This window comes from Oreochromis niloticus, linkage group LG13 (genome assembly GCF_001858045.2).
Source record: "Oreochromis niloticus isolate F11D_XX linkage group LG13, O_niloticus_UMD_NMBU, whole genome shotgun sequence".
NCBI lineage: Eukaryota > Metazoa > Chordata > Actinopteri > Cichliformes > Cichlidae > Oreochromis > Oreochromis niloticus.
The window spans coordinates 25,987,726-26,009,960 of record NC_031978.2 but is presented as its reverse complement, the minus strand read 5'-3'; the positions used below and the strand labels follow the sequence as shown (position 1 = coordinate 26,009,960).

Here is a 22,235-nt window from a genome sequence, read left to right as displayed (position 1 = left end):
TATTATGAATCCCAAGTCATTGGATATTCCTATTCCTCCCCCCCGGCTGCGAATGCAATGTTATGTTCTCCGTTGGCATATAGTTAAAGTGTTTCACAAAAATGGTCACCAAAATTTAGATGATGGAATTATGTTTAAGTCACCACTAAATATGGAATTTGGAACTTCTTTTAAATGAAGTTGAAAACCTGGGTGGGTTTTTGCTAGTAATACAAACGAGGTTAGCACCTGGTAGCAGGCTAGTATTGACATTAGCTTAGCATAGCATACAGATATGCCTCCCAGAGATGCTAGTGTAACGTTTACTAGCAGCTAAGATGGTTATATAGCTACTTTCTACTCAACTGAATAAATGTGAGTCTTATTTACCCAAAGACTCACACATTCATACAGTGTTTTTACCTCTACCTAAGCACTTTTAACTAACATTCCTACTCTGTCACACAGAAGCACAGAGGCTAAAGTCTGGGCACGTTTGGGCAAGGTGCTAAACCCAAGGAGTTTTTGACACATGGACTGATGGCTCAATCTACTGACCTTCTGATTAGTCCCACTCTGATTGGCTCCACCTGATCCACAGCCGACACAAATGTTCAAGTTCTACATATCTTTTCAATTTTTTTTTTTATCATGTGGAGTTTGAAAATCCAGTTGATTTTATTAGACACTGAATTATTTTGGACTATTTGGTCGTCTGGGAGAGTGCTATTCTGACATCTGTTCCTATATTGTCTACTATATTGGTAATGATAGGCGTAAAAGCTCAAAAAAGATATTTTAAAACACATTACAGATGTGCATTGCATTATGGCTTTGGTGTTTTGTACAGACAGTAAGTGGAGCTTGATTTGCACTTGATAATATCTAATTATCTTATTTTGGTCTACCTGAGCAGAGCAGACATAATGTAACCAGTTAGATATGACTCACACTGTACTCACCTTGACATGCACAAATGCTGACTGGATAATGTGTCTGGAGCTGTCGACATCAACTGTAGGCTGTGTTTAAGAGCAGATTATCTTGATCTTGGACTTATTCTCTTCTCAGCAACACAGGGCTGTTGTGTCTCAGTCAGCAGACTAGTGATGAAACTTAGTTTGTTCTATTAAAATAAAGACTTGCTGAGGATGCTGAGGATGAGCAATGTGTCCTCATTGCATTGCATCAAATATCCAGTCCTGACAGTGCTCCTCATCCACAGCTCGTCCATCTGGTGCATCTCAACACTAATTCTTTAGGCGCCACCTTCTGGCCACATCTTGCCTACATATAAAAAAGAGAAAAAAAAGCACTTTCACTTTCATTTTACTACTGAATTTTAGCTTACTACATACATGCAGAGTAATTTCAATGAGATAAATAATTAACATCATATTTTTCCCCTTTACAGCACAGGATGACCTTTATACATAAATTTAAAATACTGACAGCTGAAATGTTGTTGATAGAGTGCATTAATCTCTCAGAAGATAAGTGTCATGACCTTGTGTGTTTACATAGTAAATGGAGAGGACAGGGAGGTTTGATCAAAGTTCAAGGACAGCTATGTGCTGGTGTTGTATTTGGCTGCGCTGTTAGGCAATCATGTAGTCTTACCAAGTACTCCATGTTTTGAGTAGATAAACATTTTTATTGTTGTGGACAAAAATCTCAAGAGAAATCTGGCCCACAAATTTGCGAGTGATGTGTATCTCCTTCTGGAGGAATGCTCAGTGTCCGATTGCATGACTGATTGTCACTTCAGGGGAGGATACAAGGAAGGAAGAAATCATTAAACTACGCAATCAAAAGTCACAGAGAGGTCTCTCGATGCAATCGGCCTGTCTTAGGTTTTCCTAGAATTCATAACTTGTTAACCCCAAAATCCCTCTTAAAGCTGCAGTTGGTTGAATTTTAAAACAATCAGATTAGAGGCCATTGGACCAAATAAATGGCCAGGATGGAAATCCGTGCAACGCAAGCTAATTCACTTCATAACCAATATGAAACACTGCAAAACGTACATGAATTAGAAAATTAGTGTAGTTAATAAAACAACTGTAACACGTTTACCTTTTGGTCTCATATTGATGATTTATATAGTCTTTAAGCAACAATCTGACACATTATGGAGTGGTGAGTGCTATCGAAAGTGACTTCGCTTAATATAAGACATGCACAGCACAGACAAGTCAGGTAAGTAAAGACAGTGCCCTAACCTCTTAACGCCTAGTGTGTCATATTTGATACATACAGGTTTGTTTCAGTTGTTTAGATGTCTACATCAGTAGTGTGATTTTTTTCCCCCCTGAAAAAGCTGAATAAAGTGCATTTTAAGCAATTAAAACACAAGCCGCCAGATGTAGCAAATAAATTACAAATTAAAAGTCATGTATGTAAATTAAAAATTTAAACAATTTTGTCAGATGGCTCAATAAATTTTTAATTTTCAAAAAAACTAGAATTTTCTGGCAATTATTTCATATTTCAAGCTTTAACAGGCTAATCCTCTAACAGGGTCACCATTAACAAACTTGACCTGGGTGGATCTCACTTCTGAACCTGGAAGAGGATGCAAATATATTCTGGCTTCAGTAGAATATGTTTACAGTTTTGGGTTTGGTAATTACAATCGTTTTTGTTTCAGAACATAGAGTGTATTTATTTCTGTTTGCCACATCATGGTGCAGTGACCGTCAGAGAAGGGAACAGGATTTTGATTAGACGAGGAAGATGATGATGTTTCCTGTTGAACCTACGTTTCTACCAAGAAATATTTTTAGGGAAGAAAATAACAGGAAACAGCTGAAATACTCATTTTGTCTGAAGATAATTGAATATACAATGAATTAACATTTTTAAAACTGTGTTTCTGTTGACTCTTGAGACTAAACACTGCTGCAGTCCTTTAATCTCCTCCAAGACTTTTAGTTAAAAAGAGCAGGTCATTTATCACTAACACAAAAAATTACTTCTAGTTACTTATTTTTGCTATCTTTTTGTTATTATTATCATTTTTATTTTCTTTTTACATTTGCTTTATTACAAGGTTTTGTGCTTGTCATGTCTTGTGTGGCAGTTTTACATATTTTATCAGCTTATGAGGGATCCAATCAAACAATAAAAGAAAAAAACAGACTGGGGATTTTATGTTAATGTGCATACCACATCGACATAAAACTGCTGGGGTTATGGTTAACCTGCCATACAGAAAAAAAGAGAGCATAAAAAAAATTAATGCAAGAAGAGATGATTAATTTGAAAATGATGAGGAGACAGAAGTTCAAGGCCACTTAATGTTCACTTAATCTCTATTACAGTCTATACTTTGACTGCATTCAGTTAGAAAAATAGTTATTACTTGCGCATACTTTTACAGCTCAAGCCAAAATGATGTAGGAAACGGACACTGATTCATTTGGCAATGGGAAAAGGGAAGACAGCTCGCCATGCAAACATGCAGGAATGCTATTCATGCTGCTGATTAATGCCGCAGTTGGAAGCCACTATTGCAGACTGAATACTTTTAAACTGGGATCACTTCTTGGAAAAATATTCATAAGCATTAGGTCATAGTATGTTTCATCCACAGATGAAGCCTGAAAAACTAATTTGGGTTAACCCAGTTAACCTGCCGGACACCGTAGCATAAGCCCCCGCACAAGCAGGACCGTGACTTACAGACTTGTCTCTCAGCAGGATGAATTTCAGTTTAACTGCGATGCAACTACAGATCACTTAGAGGCAAACAGAGTTATCTCATCAGAGAAGATTTTTCAGTAAAAACTGCTGTGAGGGGACCTCTCATAGGTTTGTGTTGATTTTTGTTGGTCTTCTAACCTTGGGGGATGCACACATTAATTCAGTACAGCTGAGACTCTTGGCAGACCTGAGGATAAGAACACTGAGTGCTTGCAGCTGAGATAGTCATCAGGTAGTGCGAGTGCAGACCTATGAGTTAGACTTCCCCAGCTCCTCACGAACGCGATGTTGTGCATTCTGTTACACAACAGTAGCCACATCTTCATGGCTGAATGAGTCTTTAAACTATCTGTTAACACGGCACGCAACTGATACAGAAGTTTTTCCTCCCACTGAGGTAGGCATGTCATGCACATGAACACTCCTACTACAAGACCGACAGGGAACAATGAGGCTTCACACTCTGGTTTGTGTGTGCAGTTCTGATAGTGATGCCTTATTTCAGCAGGATTCTTCTCCCACATATTGTTTGACAGCTGTAATGGGCTTCTGTCTGTGCACAAAAGCAATTCTGGGGCTGTGCGATATGAACGTTTTGGCAGATGCGTGCTGAGTGGATAAAACAAAATTGTTGACAATATCTGCTCATCTCCAAGCTTTGACCCGACGGGAGCAAGGCCATAGCTGGGTGCGCCTCTCTTATCGCCATATCTTCATCTGTGGGGCCAACCCAGAGCTGCAGGCCAAGCTTTGTTTTTTTTTCTTCTCCTTTTTGCACCACCATGCCTCTGGGTTTCAGGTGGGCTTTTTGTTCCCTGTGGTAACTGAATGCAGGCTGTGGGCTAAGGAACAATACAGCGTTCAGAGAGCAAGGAAGAAACTGCACGTAGCGATTCCCACGGCATATTATGCAAGGGAACTCCTCATTACCCCTGTTTTCGAGAAAGTGTGCTTACCTCCCTCTCTATAGGGTAAAGGAAACATCCATTTAGAGATCTCATGTTCATCTTCCAAATCAAATAAACACAGTCATCTTAGAAAGAAGTCATTTATGTAACTCAGCCACTCGTAAGGTCATCAAGGACATTGTGGTTGTTGGTTGTTTTTTTTCCCTCCCCTGAATGAAATGTTTTTCAAACCATTAATCATGAACTTGTCTTTATGTGCAGATTTAAAAAAGCATGAAGGAAGAAGAAGATCATCTAACAGTAATGTAAATAAACAGAAAAGGATGATTAAAAAAAATAGAAAACTCAATGATTTTTGGCCTTTGCCATTTTTAAAGTCACCTTTTTGGGGATTTATATTGGACATGATATATGTTGATAACTAGATAACTAGGGAAACTCTATCAGATAAAGCTTGATATGCTTGAAGATCATTTTTTTAATGCTTTAGTGCTTCTCTGTTTAATCAGACCCTGTAAGGACAGTTCCATGATTGCAGAGTGCAGGTCCAAGGTTTATGCAGTGATAATACATGTGCTTAGCAGCTTTTTAAATCCTGGAGGACATTCTGCTCAGGCTCACTGCAGAGAGACACTTGTGTGAGTGAAGCATACACAGCGGTGAGTCATTGTTTGCGCTTATTATTTCAGAATAATTGCTACTAGTTTTACATAAAAGGATTTTTAAAAACTAGTTAGATGACAAAGTTTGCTTTGCACTTTCGTTAGAGACATAAGAAGAAAGATATGTACGGTAAAACATGGATATGAGACTGGAAACAGTCGACCTGAGATGCAAATTGTAAAGAACATAACATTTTGAAGCAGTTATTATCTGTGTTTTCTAAATGCAGTTCTGGTACATTTGCTATTGTAGTGGACCTTGATCACTTGGTGCCTGATTATTAACTCGCATGTTGACGCCAAGTTGAGAAAAAATTTAAGCAAGGAATGTTTAAAAACTGAAAAATAAATTGACAGATGCAACAAGTAAAATTAAAAAAAGGTGATTGCAGTGCAAACATTGGAGTGCAACAAGAAGAAAAAAAATCTGAATGGCATATAAGGATGTTGTTTGTGCGTTATCCATTTCATATCAAAGCTCACTTTATCAACATGAAGGACATGTTTCACAGAGATAGTTGGAAGATAGGAAAAGCCATGTTCTTTGATTTGTTTTGTTCTGTTAGAGTGCAGGCCTGTACTGCCACATAGGGCATATGTGAGCACATATTCAGCTGAATATACAGCAATGTGCAAAAATCTTTAGTCAACCCTATTTTCTTTATACTTTATTGGGAAATTGTATGTAAGTCAGCACAGCCTGTTATGCAATCTTTCTGTTCATTTGTTATTCTTCAGAAATAGTTTTCCAGGATTCTTGAAAGATGTCAAAGCTCTTCTTTACGTGTTTGCTGCCTTTTGTTCTGTACTCAGCCAATCCATGGTTGATAGTGTTCCATTATGTGAAAACTTTGAAAGCCCTTTAGAAAATCTGGAGAGCCTTCAAAACAATATAGTCTGTCTCTTGGGAAGAAAAATAAAAAATAAGACAGGGCTAGATCAATGCTTTTGCACACTAGACAGTAAGCAGTATTAGAACTGTTAAAATTTGAGCTGGAGCCTGAGAAGTCTCTTCCATCAAAGTCACAGTGTGCTCTATGCATGTAAGCACAGTGTAGCACAGATAAGCATATTTGACAGCCAACAGGGTTTTAGCTGCATCAGTGGAGTAACTGAAATAGTCCACCCATATTCTGCCTGGTGAAATAGAAGCAGTGGCTCCTACACCCTTGCTTCTCCCAAATGAACATACTCAAAAGAAATCAGTAACTAACAAAATAAAGTTTCCTGTGCACTGAGGGTAGAGGGTAGAGAGGATTGTTTTTATGAATGGCTTAAATACAGACAGGCAAGCAGATCTAATGTAAATTTGGAGTTTTCTTTCTACTAGACATGTCATTAGTGGGCCTGTGATGGATTAGTGACCTGTGCAGGGTGTATCTTGCTTATCACCCTATGACAGCTAGGCCATGAGAGCCTTCTGTCCCCTCAGAATAAGAGGTTAAGAAAATGGATGGATCAATAAATAAATAAATGAATTAATAATTTAAGAAATGTCTCATTGAAATTTAAAATGGGATTTTCAAGAGAAATCTTGTGGCAGCAGAAATATCTTAACAACTATACATTAAATATCTGAAGTGGCCAAAAAGGACTGGATACATTATAATATAGAACACAGATAAGGCAGAATAGCGCAGAGTGACAAAGATCATTGCAAAACGGGCTTTCTTTATTATTATTTTTTATTTTATATATATATATATATATATATATATATATGTAACCCATTCGTAAACCCGTCGACAGCATTCCATTTACCAGTATAACCAAATATATTAGACATAAGTACACAGAACCATCAGCAATCACTTTTTTTGGGCACATAACCGGAACTCTTCCTTTCGGCGCCTGAGCCAGCACGGAATGTTTTTGCTGTCGCACCAGACAGCTGTCAAGCCGACAAGTGCCTCCTTCCTTACCTTACAGTAAGGTGTATATTAATGTCACCTTTCATTACTTTTACATACATTTTGTTTATGTAAGACCTCGAGATGATTCTCTGTTACTGAAAGCGATCAGTTTATGTTTTTGTATCTGTGTGACGTTAGCGTGTTGCTCTGTTTTTAACGTTGGAACATCGTTTGGTAACTGGCGACTAGCAGCATAACTTCATTAAATTGTAAGCTAATTAACACTGATAGCTTCTTAGTGAAGCTGTGGTATCTCATAGGGTACTGCTAAGGAAAACCGTGATAGCTTTTACATTTCTCAATGTGCTCAGGCTGTAGTAGCTGCTGTTTGACTGCTGGCTGACACGCTCCCTTGAAGATTATGTGTTGATCCAATTATCTGAGGCTAGCCACTACTAGCATATGTCTTTGTAAACACTTGCTGACTAATGTCAGAAATTTTCAGTGCTGGCACAGTCTCGTTTTATGTGTTTTATATCGAGTGTTTCGTTAATCAAAAAGAATTCAAAAGCTGAAGCTGGTCGGAGGTGAAATGTGAATTTAAATGCCATGATCATTTGTCTTAAAGAAGCAAAGTCTAGCCTATTATCCAAACAGGAGAGTGTTGTTTCCCGTATGGCTAAACTCTCGCTGTTGTGTCCTTGCTTCACTTTAAGTACACCCTGTGCAGGCAAATCTTTCTGCAAGAAGTAAGTACATATTGAAATCAGTGTTGACAATGCTCCTTTCAGACACTGATCATTCATGCAAGTCATGGGACACATGTGAGTGAAAGGGCTTTTTTTTTCTCTGTTAGCATGGTGGAAAAAAATAATATCATGGAAAATTTTCAATATTTTCCATCATTTTTATTTAAGGATGTGGAAATCAAATATATTTTAAACCCATTACATTGAAGCTATAGTATTTCAAGCACTTTAAAAGCTCAAAAAATGTAGCAAATTTATCACAACATATTAAACTCATTTTGAGTTTGAGGATATGCCTGTTCAAACAGTATAAATACATCTCTGAGTTTAGTTCAGTTCACAAAACCACAGTAATGTGGAAAAATGCTGGCATGAGAGCTGCGCTTATGACAATTATAGACACCCTTCATGGGGAGGGTGAGCCACAGAAGGTCAATGCTGAAATGGTTGCTTGTTGGCAATAGTGTTGTATCAAAATGTACTAATGCAAAGCTGACTAGAATGGAGAAGTGTGGTAAGAAAAGGTGTGAAAGCAAAAGGGATAACTGCAGCCTCAAAAGAATTAGCAATTCATTAACTACAACCTTCCTTTCACAGCAAAGTTTCTGCAGTCAGTGACGCTCAGGTTGTTTTTTTTCTTTTCGTATCTTCAGGTTTGCAGGATGGCCCAGACAGACAGCAAGGTACTGGTTTTGGGAGCGTTAGCTGGAGTGGCTGGTGTCAGCTTGGCTGTGGTGTGTTACCAAAGTTTTAGGTCTCGGCGAAGAGGCTCGTGCCCGGGGTTCCAACTTCACCGCACTAATGAGCAAGGGTATGGTCTCACGCTGGTGGATGGTCCTGGTCTGCCCAGCGGTCAGGCCGAAGTGCTGGATCGCCTTGAAGCCTTGATTCAGTGTGTGTCGGAGCTGAAGGATGAAATGAAGGCGTTGAAGAACGCTCTGCCATCGCTGCAAGACCAGGTCAGAGAGGAGTTCAGGGGACGTGAAGAGGCGCGGCGAACTGGCTCTCTGCACAGGACTACGCCAACACGAAGGAAAAGAACTGCAGCCACTGTCGCTGAGGCCAGAGCTACAGGCCGGAGCTCAGAGGAAGCAGAGAGTGAAGGAGGGTGAGTACTTTAAAAGCTGAGAAATTCAGTTTTCCCTTTTTATTATCTGGTTAGAGATTTCTTAAAAATAGCTGAGCAAATGTACGACCACATCAGAATCTTTTCCATTAACAGATTCTATGACAATAATATGCTTTCCTGAATTGTCTGTTTCCGAGCAAGTCATAGAAGTCATTTGACTTCCTCTAATGCGCTCTTGTGCTCACATACACATAGATACATATAGATTTAAACTGAAAATATCAGATTAACAGGATTCACACACAAAATTATGCCCAACCTAAACAAATGCTACTTTTTACTTACAATTCCTTCCCATTAGACCAGCCTCACTAGCTGCAGCAGTTCTGAATTTGCTTGTGATTTTATGTGATGAAGAAGCCGCTAGATCGAATAAATCGATACATCTTTTCAGTTCTTTTATGTGCACCTCATGTGCTGTTAAGGAACACACACACTGCATGTGGCCAATCTGCCAATATCACGGTACTAATGCCGGTAGACTGATGCAGGAAGTGCAATGGCTCAATAATAATGACATATTTGTAAAGTAAGACTGTAGTGTCGTTCACTGTTCTTCCTTTGTGAATTATGAAATAGGGATTAAGTGAGTAACATTTCTCCAAAACTACGGTTTTGGGCCTTAGTTAGTCTCCATAAGTCAGTTACAGACTTCTCTATTGCAGTTTCTGGCTTGGTTTCATAATTGTTACACCCTTAATAAATCTTAACATTATCGCAGAAGTCAATCTGTGGTGTAAGAAAAGCATGTGCTGTAATTAAAGTTAAACAAAAGTTAATGCATACTTGTGGTCTGTTTTAAGATGTGGGAACGAAAAGGCACTTAAGAAGAATTCTAATCTCACTTTTATTTCATATTCTGTGAAGGGAAAAGTATATGGTTTTCTGTGGTTTCCTGGGAGCCAAACAGCTAGTTAGATTAAAGTGACATGAAGTGAGTCACTGAGCAAAAAGGGAACCTGTGATCTGGCTAAAGCAAAAGCCCAAAATGAAACAGAAAGCACACGCAAAAAAATCAAGAGTTCCAATTTAATACAACAAAACAGACACTTTGATAAAGATGAAGAGGAAGATGGGACTGATTAGGGTTTAGGACCAGATGTGGAAATGGTGACTTGCTTGCAGTGATTTGCACTGTTTGCATGTAACACAACCATTGTGGTGACTAAAATGAGCTCTTAACACATAGATGAGACAGAGGAAGGGCAAATGGAAAAACACCTGGGGCATTAGAATTATGTTAAATAATAAAACGACATTAAATGAGGAGCCAAAAAATTAGAAAAACTCGACAAAAACATAAGAATTCAAAACTCAACATCACTAAAATAACAGGAATTAAGATGGCAATAAAAACTCCATAAATTCAGAAGAACCAAAATTGAATAAGATCTCCAAAACCTCAGAACAGTGATGTTAAGGTTATGTCTGTTAGGCCAAGAAGAGGAAAGTACAGCTTCTTTCAGTTCTAATGTTTTACATATCGGGACATAAAAAAATCATCTGGTCTTTAGCAGACCTTAAAATTAGTTCAGAAGAACAACAACATGGCATATAATAGCTTGTCATTAATTTGTCATTTAACAAAAACTAAGGCAAACTATACCATATAGTTATCCAGAGGAGTTATCTACTGCTAATCAAATGCACTTGATTATCTGAGCATCAGCAAGTGTGAACATGCTGAACGCTGACGTTTTGTCAGTTTGCAGGTCTGGAGGCTTCAGGTGTGTTAGTAGAAAGCTGGGGAGGACAGATATCAGCTGTTTTTATTTAGGGAAGCAGTAGTTGCTGCTCATCAGTCTGGGAAGGGTTATATAGTTGTTTCCAAACAATTTCAAGTTCGTCATTCATACAATGAGAAGGATTATTCACAAGTGCAAAACCTTCAAAACGAATATCATTCTTCCCAGGAGTGGACATCCCAGAAAACTGACCACAAGGTCAGGCTCTGCTCAAAGAACCTGCAAAAAACATAAAAGCTACATCTCAGACTTGACTTCTCGGTTAGAATGTTAAATATTAGCCATGCTACCGGACAATGATCCCAAGCAAAGTAGCAAATCTGCAACAGAGTGACTGAAAAAATCGGTCCTGTCAAAGTCCAGATTTCAGTCTGACTAAAATGCTGTGCATAAGTGAATGCCCACAAACCTCCCTGACCTGAAGCAAGAGTGGGCCAAAAGTCCTCCACACTGATAGTCGTACAGAAAACGATTAAGCCAGTTTATTGCTGCTAAAGGTGGTGCTACAAATGACTGAATCCTGGGGTGTCATTTGTTTCTCCATACACTGCTCCTGCATTTTCTTAGTTTTTATGAAAGAATGACAAAATAACATGTGCTGTAGAGCAGGGCGATATGACCAAAAATATTTATCATGATATACATTTGTAAATTTGCGATAACAATATAACTGACGATATAATTGACACTAGACAAAATACTTTAGAACTCCTCAACTTTATTAGTGCAAAAAAAAAAAAACATCAATGTATTTTCACTTAAACAAGCAGCTTTTTTTAAGTGCATTAAAGTTATATAAAAAAATTAACAGTGCAAATGCAAATTCCTTGCTGACAGTTTAACCAAAAGGCATTTCCAGTGGAAATTGGCTGACATATCCTCAGCATAACCATGTATAATATCCACAAAACTTAGAAAGAGGTTATACACACACAATACGGTAATATTATGTTGAAGCACAGTACGTATCACTCCGCGAGGCGCCTGCCTACGATAGCCGTAATGCTCCGACAATCCATCAAGCGGTGCGGGTTTGTAGCTTAGCAAAGTCGTACTGAAACATTTGACAGATTTTCGAGCGCCGTGTACCACATAAAATCGTTTCCAGGTCAGTAAACACAACCAGAATTCATACATAAGGCACACGGGATTATAAGGGACACTGTCGATTTTCAGAAAAATCAAAGGATTGATTTTAAGTGTGCCGTATTTTCCAAAAAACACGGTAATAACGACGGCCCGCTAGCATGCTCTACCAAAAATAGTGCTTTGTTGTGTATCTGACGGATGAAAGCTAAACCAGTTCCACACCACTGAAGTTGCAGCATATTTACAAACCAATTCTGGTTCATCCGTTTCATTTAACGATCCACTTTCGCTCTTCTCATTCTGCGTCGCCGCCATGTGCGTATGTAAACAAAGGCACTGCGCATGCGCGTTTTACCCATATTCTATCGCGATATTTCATTTTCTTATCGTTGCCTAACATTATACCGGTATTACTGTGAACGGTATGATATAGCCCAGCCCTAATGTGCTGTTGATATGAGGTTGTATTTTATTTTGACTCATGAGAAATGCAGCTTTTTTATCTTCATAAAGTATAGAGTATGAATATGTTTTTAGATGGACACAAAGAATCGGTGACATTGTTACACCGTTTGTCCAGCACACTTCACTCAGTTACACTCAATGAGCCTGTAGAATATAACAGTTGAGTAAAAGGTTTGGAAATATCTGCCTCACTTTCTGGTTGAAGAGCATTAAATGTAATTATATTATAATCAGTTTTATGCTAATTATCTATATCCATACAGTCATCAGACTGTAGTCATTTCTTACTGAAAGTAATTCTAATCAGAAAGAAGCAAACAGAAAAATAAACTGCAGATAAATATCTTAACAGGTGGTGAGTGGTAAATTAGTTTCGGGTTAGTTTACACGTTAACAGCCGTATTTGTTGATCATTATCTGCCTTTAGAAGACTTTTGGCCCACCTACTTTACCAGTTAAACCCGCTTGCTGGTTTTTTGCACTAAATTATACATGTGACAGTATGTAGAAATGCCTCAGGTGCTGCAGATAACAGCAGACCAATCAAACACCGCATGCCCAGTCATCCACCTCCACCCCCTGCCAAGATGCCTTGAATCCATGCCAGCCATAGATAACAGAAACAACAGATGTGTCTATTGTGAATGGACTACCAGCTAAAATCTCATCTTATCAAAACATTATCAACAGTTAAATACGATTAATCCGGGGCCTTAATATTTTCACTAGTTAGGTGCACTTAAGTTTTTGTTGGACCCAACTGGAGACAATCTGAACATGCAAACTCTGAAACTTGTATAAACTATGAGCACCAAACCAGAAAGAGGATATTTTAGCGCACTGACATCTCTGCTTGGGTGTGGATAGACATTTCATCTGTTATCCAGCCACTTAACCTGGATTGACCCCCTGCTTCATTTATGGAGGAAGTGGAGCATGTCAAGTGCCAAATAGACATCACAACACTGGGTGCAGCTGTATTCACATCCTAACCGCGCTCTTTTTAAGTGTGCAGTGAGCCTTGGATCAGAGGTGTATGACTCCTCCCCATCTCTGTTACCATCCTCCCAGTGATTAATGTACTGCCTTGGAGCAGTTTTGTTTTTTTTTGTGTTTTTTTAACAACATAAAGTAGGCCAACTGAACATCCAGCGCGCTCGGAGTGTTTAATTAGTGGTGTGCTTGTTGCTTGTGCCAGTAGCGCATGAATTACTTTAGTTGGATCTTATTTAGAAGACACCACCTCTTAGGAGCCCTCTTTCATGATGTATAAACTTTTCAGGTCGCTGCCACTGCCCTCCTGATTGGCTAAAGAAACAGTTGGGAGGTGTCAGACTGCCCTCTAGCAAATGTGGTTCACAGGTTTTGAGTGACAGCCATCGGCCGCATCAAATGCTCCTAATTACAGTTGGGGTTATTATGCTTTAAAAGACATCACATCACGCACACACCTCCTATAATTAAAGAGCCTTTCCTGCCGCTCTGTTATTTGTAAGAGCAGAGGGTGTGGGGGTTAGCTGGGAACAGTGGAGTGAAGAAATTCCAGCCCCTTAGGGAGTGAGCGGCGTCCCCCTCCTAGTTAAGATTTCTAATCCTCACATCAATTTCAAAAGCCTCTTCGTGTCTTTTCAGCCATCTCGAAGCACAATATCTCCACAAATTATCCCCGTAAAACCCACACTCTGAGCATTAGGTGGAAGATATTATGAGTTTGCTGAAATCCAAATCCTTAAGATTAGCAAGATTAGTGCATTTTTTTCACATAAACATTTCAGGTTAACATTTTACTGCCCCTCCAGAAAAAGCGGGTTTCAGTTTTATCAGCTGTTAGTCATAATCAGCTACTCTTTTGATGAATAAAAAAAGAAAAAAATATCTTAAACTTTATCATTTACTTCTATAAACAGCACAGAGGGGAAAGAAGCAGGTATCCAATAGGGGGCATCGTGCAAGTGTAAACAGGATCTTCAACAAATCCGAAAGCAAGCTGCAAAACGTGATATGTACGACCAGGCAAAGGCACTTTTTTCTACTTTTCTGGAGGTCATTCCTTCAAGTGTAATGCTTTTCTGTTTGCATAATTGCAAAGATTATTTTTATGAATCAACTTTGTCCTCTGTTTACAGAGAGACTTCAGGTGTGACCAGTGTTGGCAGTACAGCCTGCCTCCAACCTGAGTGCAATAATGTGTTTTACTCAAACAAGAGAACAATTAGTGTGACATAACGGCAGAGTTACAGAGAGGCATAGTGTCGATCAAAAGTGGGTACAGGGTCAAAAGTTCCAGCTGTTTACTCCATTCACTGCTCATGTGTCACGGCGACTTCCTCAAAGCTACCTTTCTGCAGGTAAGCAGACCCATCAATCACACTGTCTTTGTGCCAAGCTGTCAGAGGCCTCATTTAAAGGTGTCTTGTAGGAACTTGTAAATCCTTGAACAGTTCCCACTGAGTTTATTCACATCACGTCGCTGTAGCTCAAGGACATTACCACTTCTTTTTTTCCTTTTCCAAAAAAACAAGCATTTATGACATCGGATAGTTGTTGATTTAAGCAGATTTAAGCAGGAGTTTTGTTTAGCGGCGGGCAAGCCTGATCAACACACAGAAATGTTTAGAAAAAGAAAAAGAAGTTCATTGTCTGCTTTGTGATTAAAAGATTTAGTCTAACTTCCCTGTGACGTCATGCAGGTGTTGCTTCGCAGCTGTCCGTATCCACTACATTCACGTCTCTATCCTCAGATTCATTCTTCAATGAAAGGCTATTAGCCAAACAAACACATCTGTTAACTCGAGGAAAATGGTTTATACTATGCATCCATTTCAGCTGTCTGATGAGTTCCTCGTCAAGTTTGCTGGTCTCTGACCTATATCTGTTAAGTTTGACCACCCACAACTCCCTTTTAGGTTGCTTCTTTACAGACCTGATCTTATAAACATCGTGCAAAAAAGGCATTTTATCATTAGCATTTTAATCCGTTAGCCAGCTTCAGTCAAACATTGTCCAATCAAGTTTTCGCAGTACAGTATGTAATCCGTATTTATATTCAGATGATGTGGTATAAAGAGTAAATGTTGATGCTCACTTTTCTTAATGAGACCGGTTATTCTGCAGGTGGCCATTAGCAACAACATTTTTGACCAACAATTGCTCCTCCAAATGTATATCAGAACTCTTGCTAATTGGCCCATTCATCTTTCAGGACTTTCTAGAATATAATGAATTTTACTGTCATCATGAAAAAAATAAATGTATAAAGTTAAAAAAAAAAAATCGAAATAATTAATAAATTCCATTTTGGTTCTGTTACTAATATAACGAGGTCTTTATAATCATCCCTAAACAGATGGCCTGTTCTGCTTTTAGTGTAATGTCACTTTTTGCGTTGCTGTTACTGTTTCCACAGCAGAACTAAGACAAACTTCATTTCAGCTTTGTCTTCTAAACTTTGCAGCGCAGCTGTTAGTAGCTGCTAGCTAGCATTACCTCTCTTGCATTTGGTGGTGTCTTTTTTTTTTTTTTTTTTTTGGTCTTATAAATAGTCAATTTATCAGTAGGTTGATTATATTGGCTTTTATTAGCTACTTGATAACCTATTGGTGTCAGAATTTACAACGGATGAAAAATGACAGAAACACCCTTCAACTATGTAAAGAGTGTTAACGTTGCATAGTTAGCCCAACAGAGGGCAGTAATGTTATCAGCATTAAAAATCCTGTATTAATCAGGCTCTAGTGACAAATGATTTATGTTGCTTTGTTTTCTCTTTTAGAGTGAAGTGTTTGCTAATAATAATTGTTGTGTCATATAATTAGAACCTCGGAGTTCGCTCCATGACGCTCCTGGTAGTCGGTAATTTGGTATGTTGAAACCTTTGAAAAGCCACAGTGGGTGTTTTGTCTATTTTCCTGTTCATCGGTATAGTAGTATTTATAAAATTCATGTCAAGCTTGAAAAACTGGAATACCGATACTGTTCCAGTTTGGTTCCCAGTACTAATTTTAGTCTGCTTCAGTATTAATAATGCAGACAGAGGTCGATCAGGACAATGATTTAGCTATTACAACTAATCAGACCAAGGTGCACAGAGTCTGTGGGTCAGTCATCATTTCAAGTCACCAATTATGTATATAATCATAGTGTGAATATATCTAAAAATGCCAAATCTAGTCGTTTACTGACCTCCAGTTCGCTCTGTGGGCTTTATGGGCCTACATGTCTTTCATTGGAAAGCTCTTTGAGCTGTGTTCTTTACTCTTTGCTGTTCTTATTTGTTATGCTACAAGAACAAAGCAACATTTGGTATTTTCAAGAAATGTGCTGCTGCCACCCTGCTGTCAAATCCTTTGTCACTAGAGTTATGATGCTTCCTAGCTGATTAAAAACCGTTCCAGGTGATGGAAGCAATCCATCACAACACGTCAAACTCAGGAAGTTGTGTAATAAAACACACAAAAAGAGTAACCTGTTGGATAAATTGCTTATTCTATACTCGGTTTCTTCCTTACTGCCTATTGCCAAACACTCTGCTGTAATATACCAACTTTTGTTATAAATTAAGTACTGTAGCTTTTATCTTAAATATCTTCGTGGCCTTCTAACAGGTTTATTGGTCACGTTGATGACTCTCTTACACGTGTTTCGTTCCTGTTTACTTTTGGCGACATTGCAGCTAAATGTCAAATGTGCAGCTGCGTACATCCCCACTTTATTCATCTGCTATTTCAGGAACATTTTATCACATCCTAATAGAAGTGCTATTTATGGATACACAGTAGAGATAAAAATAACGTAGCTGGAATGAATGGCTCTATTCTTTATTAATGTGCAGTGTCATCGTGTGACTGTGAGAAATGAATGATGCGTTGTTTATCGCCTACATTTTTTTCCAGCACAACGCAGGGGGTCATGTTGACAAAGTCTGTGACGCTGTCAGCGGGCTTGTAGGTCGGTAGGGAAAGTGAAAGTTGACATCAGCGTTTTTAGGGGGCGGGATGGAGAATAAATAACTGGATTCGCTCCAGTCAGTCGGGCATTGTTTCACAGCAGGCTTTCATTGGACCTGTCACCAGACTCTGAATAAGCTGAGCTGCATGTTCTCAGGCCCGGTGATGTTGGGATGGTAACTGGGGTTTTGTTTTGAAGGCGGTAACCGTGGAAAGTGCCATTACTAAGCTCTATTGAGAGGTTCCTTCTTTGCCCCCTTAGGCTCTGCGCACTGAATGATCTCCCCTAGCGAGCGCACAGCCTGTTTGAAAACGAAAGTAAAGCTTCGGGAACCATTAATGTTGCAGTGGGGAGTTACAGTGTTGTTCACAGCTTTGTGCAGGTGCTGATTACAAAGCAAGAAGTTCTCTTTTTACTGGATCCAGTACTGACTGGATAAAATTAATTATGAGCCCATTTTTAAGGGGTTTCTTTCAATTAGCACCGTTTGAACCCCCATGCTGTGTTACCAAAGCTCTACTCCTTTTAAAAAAACAAAAAGGGGAGGAGGAGGAGGGGTTGCTGAGCCACTCTGTTTAGGTTAAAATCATGTAGTAAGTTTATTCTTGGAGCAATTCAGCAGGCAAAACAGACCAAGAATAAACTTGTTGAATGATTTTTGGCAATTATATTTAGCAATTCCTTTTTAATGTAATTTTTTTATATTGAGCTTGTGTTCACACTACTAATGAACACCTGTTGGATAAATCTCTAGAGCCATGCAGCACTTGCTTTTTCCCTTTTGCTGTATATTGTTATTATTTTCTTTAGGTGTTTCCATATAACAGTAATCTCCATGAATTTAAGCTTGTAAAGCTATTTGTTATAAATTTCTCTTTGTAACACTTCAGTTGGACTTGGGCTGGACTCTTAAGCAGGGCTAAATGATGTCATCATAAAGTGAACACATGATTCACATTCCTCAGTGTCACGCTATATGGGGGTGGCTGTAGCTCAGGTGTAGAGCATCTACTACTTGGAGCGTTGGTGGTTTGATCCCTGGCTGCTCCAGTCTGCATGCTAAATATTCAAGATACTTACCCCAAGTTAGTTTCGGGTGTATCCATCAGAGTATGAATGTGTGTGAGTTTTAATTAGAAAGCACTCAAGCATAGAAAAAAATGCATGTATGAATGGTTGTGAATGGGTGCTCAGGTGGATTAGAAAAGCACTATAGAAGAACCAGTGCATTTACCATTTATCATTCTGTGTGATGCTGTGCAAAATCTAATACATAATTATCCATGTTTGCTACATTATCTGTTAATTATCTGTTAAATGCTTTGACCAAATGGTCAATTTTCAGGGTCATCCAGAGGTGTCAAAGACTATGATCGAAGTCAGCCATTCTTTTTCACCAATCTGCACCATGAATATAGTCACAGAAGGTCTCTCTCCCTTTCTCTCTCTCTCTCGTAATACTGTTGTCTTTGTTTGTGAGGTCTTTTCCACACACACCCTAACCCAAATTCAATTTGCATGCAAGTCACAGGAGGTCTTCTGTATATTATGTACGTGGTCGATGTTGAAGTAGTAGGGGCAATATTTAGACTTGTTCTTTCAGAGCTGTGCGCTGCTAGTAACACCGCCAACATAATAATGGTTCCTGTACAAACATATGTACATTACATAAACACACAGTAATACAAATAGATCCTTAGCTTCTTTTTCTTTCAACTCAAGTGATTCATGAGCCGTGGAATGGCGTGACAGGAATGCGTTGATCACTCAGTACACCACTGCCTCTCTCCAGCACCACTGAGTGAGTAACTGCAGTGAGGGAGGGAAAAAGGCCTGTTGAATGAATTAAAAAGACAAAAGGATGAATGAATGAGAGAATGAATGACTAGTGCAATGAGGCTAAAGATAAATGCAAGGCTTTTTTGGTGCAAGTTAGTGCGGCGTGCTGTGTTGCAGCTAGACCAAAAAAAAAAAGTAAGAGCACAAAAGCACCCACATTCAGATTTTTTTAAGCTGAAATGTATTGGCCAATAAATGATTTGAGCTTCGCCTGCAGGTATTAGGGTTTACTTTGGGGTTAGTGTGCAGAGGGAGATTGTAGCAAGGCTTTGGCAGACTATCTCAAAATGATGGTATAAAAACAAACAGAGATTAAAATATATACGAGGCAAAGTCTGGTTTTTTTTGCAGTTACAGTGATTCTCTGTTTCCTGCTAAGCTGCTGAATGTGACAAGCCAATGAATCAGTTATTCAAACTCCTGACTAATGCTAAAAAAATAAAAATCAATCCTGTAGTTAAAAATTTTGACTTTGAGCAATAAGATTTACCCTTGCTGAAAACACTCATGCGACCATACACTTGTTTTAAACTGTGCTAACTAATGTTTCTGCCTCTACGGGCACATAATAATGACCCAAGTTTTAATACATATATCTGATTTTGTTTTTATATTATTTATTTATGTAGATATTTGGATATTTGTTATGTACAACACATGAAAAGCCAGATTTACCAAATGGGGAAAAATATGCGCTTTTCTAAAAACAATCAGTCAGTTTATTTCAATATCATGTCTTATTTCAAAAAATAACAATCTCTCTGAGATTTATTTCAGTCAGTTCAAGTCAGGCTGTGACTATTTGACTGAATGACTGTTATTTAAATGTATTTAATAAAATATTAACATTTAATGTCCCTGTATAAATATTGCTGTATAGTTTTGTTTTTTCATTTTCTCCTCCACCCGTAGACTGTTCTGATATAGAGGTCTTTCACTGTTGCAAGAACTCACGTTACGAGTGCATGCATTTCGCTCACAAAAGATAAAAAGTAAGGCAGAGGGGGCCTCTGAAGTTAAAGACAGCTCGAAGGAAAGAAACCCTGCTGATAGATTCCAGACTTTATGGCAAATGATTAATCTTTATGCAGTCCAATTCTCAAATTTATAACAGTGGTAAAAGTGATAGTCCATCCATCCATTTTCGTTCACTTATCTGGGCCCAGACCTCCCTCTCTGCGGCCACTTCCTCCAGCTTGTCCGGGGTAACACCAAGGTGTTCCCAGAGGCCTGCTGGGAGATATAATTTCTCCAACATATACTGGGTCTGCCCTGTGGCTTCCTCCTGGTGGGACCCCAAGATACTTAAACTCTACTGTATGTATTATTGTAGGGTCTACCTTACAATATAAAGCCTCTTGAGGCGACTGTTGTTGTGATTTGGCGCTATATAAATAAAATTGAATTGAATTGAAAAACTCTTCCACTTGGGGCAGTAACTTGTCCCTGACCTGGAGTAGGCACTCCACCCTTTTCCAGTTGAGGACCATGGCCTCCGACTTGGAGGTGCTGATTCTCATTCCTGCCGACCAAGATAGCCCAACAACATCCAGATTTTTCAAGAACTCAGGGTAAACTTCATCCCCTGGGGTGGATGCCTCCAAGGAGTTGTTTAACTGGCTCAGTGCCCACCATCTGGTTCAAAGGGTACCACCAAGACAGACATCAACCACCTTGTGGCTGCAGCTCAGTGGAACAACTTGAGCAATGAAGGTATTAAACATGGTCTATTCGGACTCAATGTCCCCATTCTCCCTCGGAATGCTGTCAATGGTGGTAAGAGTTGAAGGTAACCCTCAGTATACATTTAGGCACCTGTCTTCACCCAAGTGTCTTGAACATACGGCTGCAGATCTGATCATACGATTACAAAATCAGTCATCCCGCCTGGCGTGTCCCCAGACACTCGCCCTTGGTGCCCAAGGTGTCTCAAGGGCAGGGCCCCAGTAACCCTATCCTGGGCAGGGTGAAATGTTCTCTAGATCTTTCACTCATTGGGGTTTTTGAATCACTCTTGGTCTGGTCCCTCACCCAGGAGCAATTTGCCATGGGAGAGCCTACCACGGGGAAAAAGCCCCCCCGACAACATAGCCTCTGGGATCCCTGGGACACATAAACCCCTCCACGTCATGTAATATTTCTCGGTAGCTGGTCACCTTTCCTACAGTGTATACTATCATGCAATTAACTGTTTGTATAAAAATATTGATAATAGGGGTTAAAAAGCATTTTCATTGAAGTAAAATTGATTGAAAAGTGGGAAAACCTCCCATAATTTCAGTGTATAAGTCGATTTGTGCACTTGACTTTTACTGTAGTGGCACTTTATTGTCAACAGTTGCTTTCTTGGCTAAGGAAAATCTCTGCAGTTCAAATGCCCTCATATTACTCCTGTAATCACTGCACTCAGGGCTGTAGGTGTGTGTGTGTGTTATGGGGTGGAGCTGGCAAGCAGCCCTGCAGCACAAGGCACCTGTTGGGTCCACAGGGTTTATGTCTGAGGCCCGCTCCGACACATCCCTTCAGAACCATGGCTCACAGCCCAAAACATTCTCTTAACCACCAATGACGCACATGCAGCCACTGCCAACACTTAATAGAAGCCTTTCATATTTTTTACCTTTGTCTGTCTTTCATTTTCACCTGCCTTTTTAATATGGGTATTTTTTTTTTTCTGCCATTGCTACTTAAGTGTTAACTTAGGGAGTCGGTGTGCGTGTTCAGCCATTGAAAGGGCACCATAAAACTTCTAACACAGGCATTGCGTGCCTCACAGTGCTAAACAAGTCTCCTTGTGTTTGTGAAAAAGCCTTCAGGTGACTAAAGTTAGACTTTAGGAATTCCTTAAGAGCTAGTATTTTTAAACAATTAACAGACCAACTTATATAAACAAACCTGATGACTTTTTTTTTTTTGTTGCATAAACAGGCAGTGAATAGGGCGTCTTTATAATCAGCATCTGGCACAGAGTGGCTTGTAAAAATTCTCATGATGACAGGATTTTGATTGATCTGAAAAGCTCCTCAGCTGGGGTGAGTTCACCTCACATGTAGGGCGGTTTATTAATTCTTCTTGAGGTCAGCGTATGCACCTTGCTGATAGCAGGATGGAGACAGTGTGGTCCGCATGTACGCGTTCAGCACAGCTTTCTAATCCACATCAGTA

General features: G+C 39.2%; 1 protein-coding gene across 4 annotated transcripts in view; it reads left to right on the top strand.

The window, feature by feature from the left end:
* The first annotated feature begins 4,963 nt into the window (after positions 1-4,963).
* rmdn2 (regulator of microtubule dynamics 2) overlaps positions 4,964-22,235 on the top strand; it is a 36,174-nt gene continuing 18,902 nt past the window's right edge. The window contains exons 1-2 of one of the 4 annotated variants that reach the window (XM_003441237.4): positions 4,964-5,251; positions 8,510-8,964. In XM_003441237.4, the coding sequence (XP_003441285.1) occupies positions 8,519-8,964 (446 nt within the window). In that variant the 5' untranslated portion in view covers positions 4,964-5,251; positions 8,510-8,518. Of the gene's footprint in view, positions 5,252-7,049; positions 7,188-7,275; positions 7,377-8,509; positions 8,965-22,235 lie in introns of those variants that run through there. The other 3 variants (XM_005473799.3, XM_005473798.4, XM_005473800.4) reach the window with 3 other exon arrangements.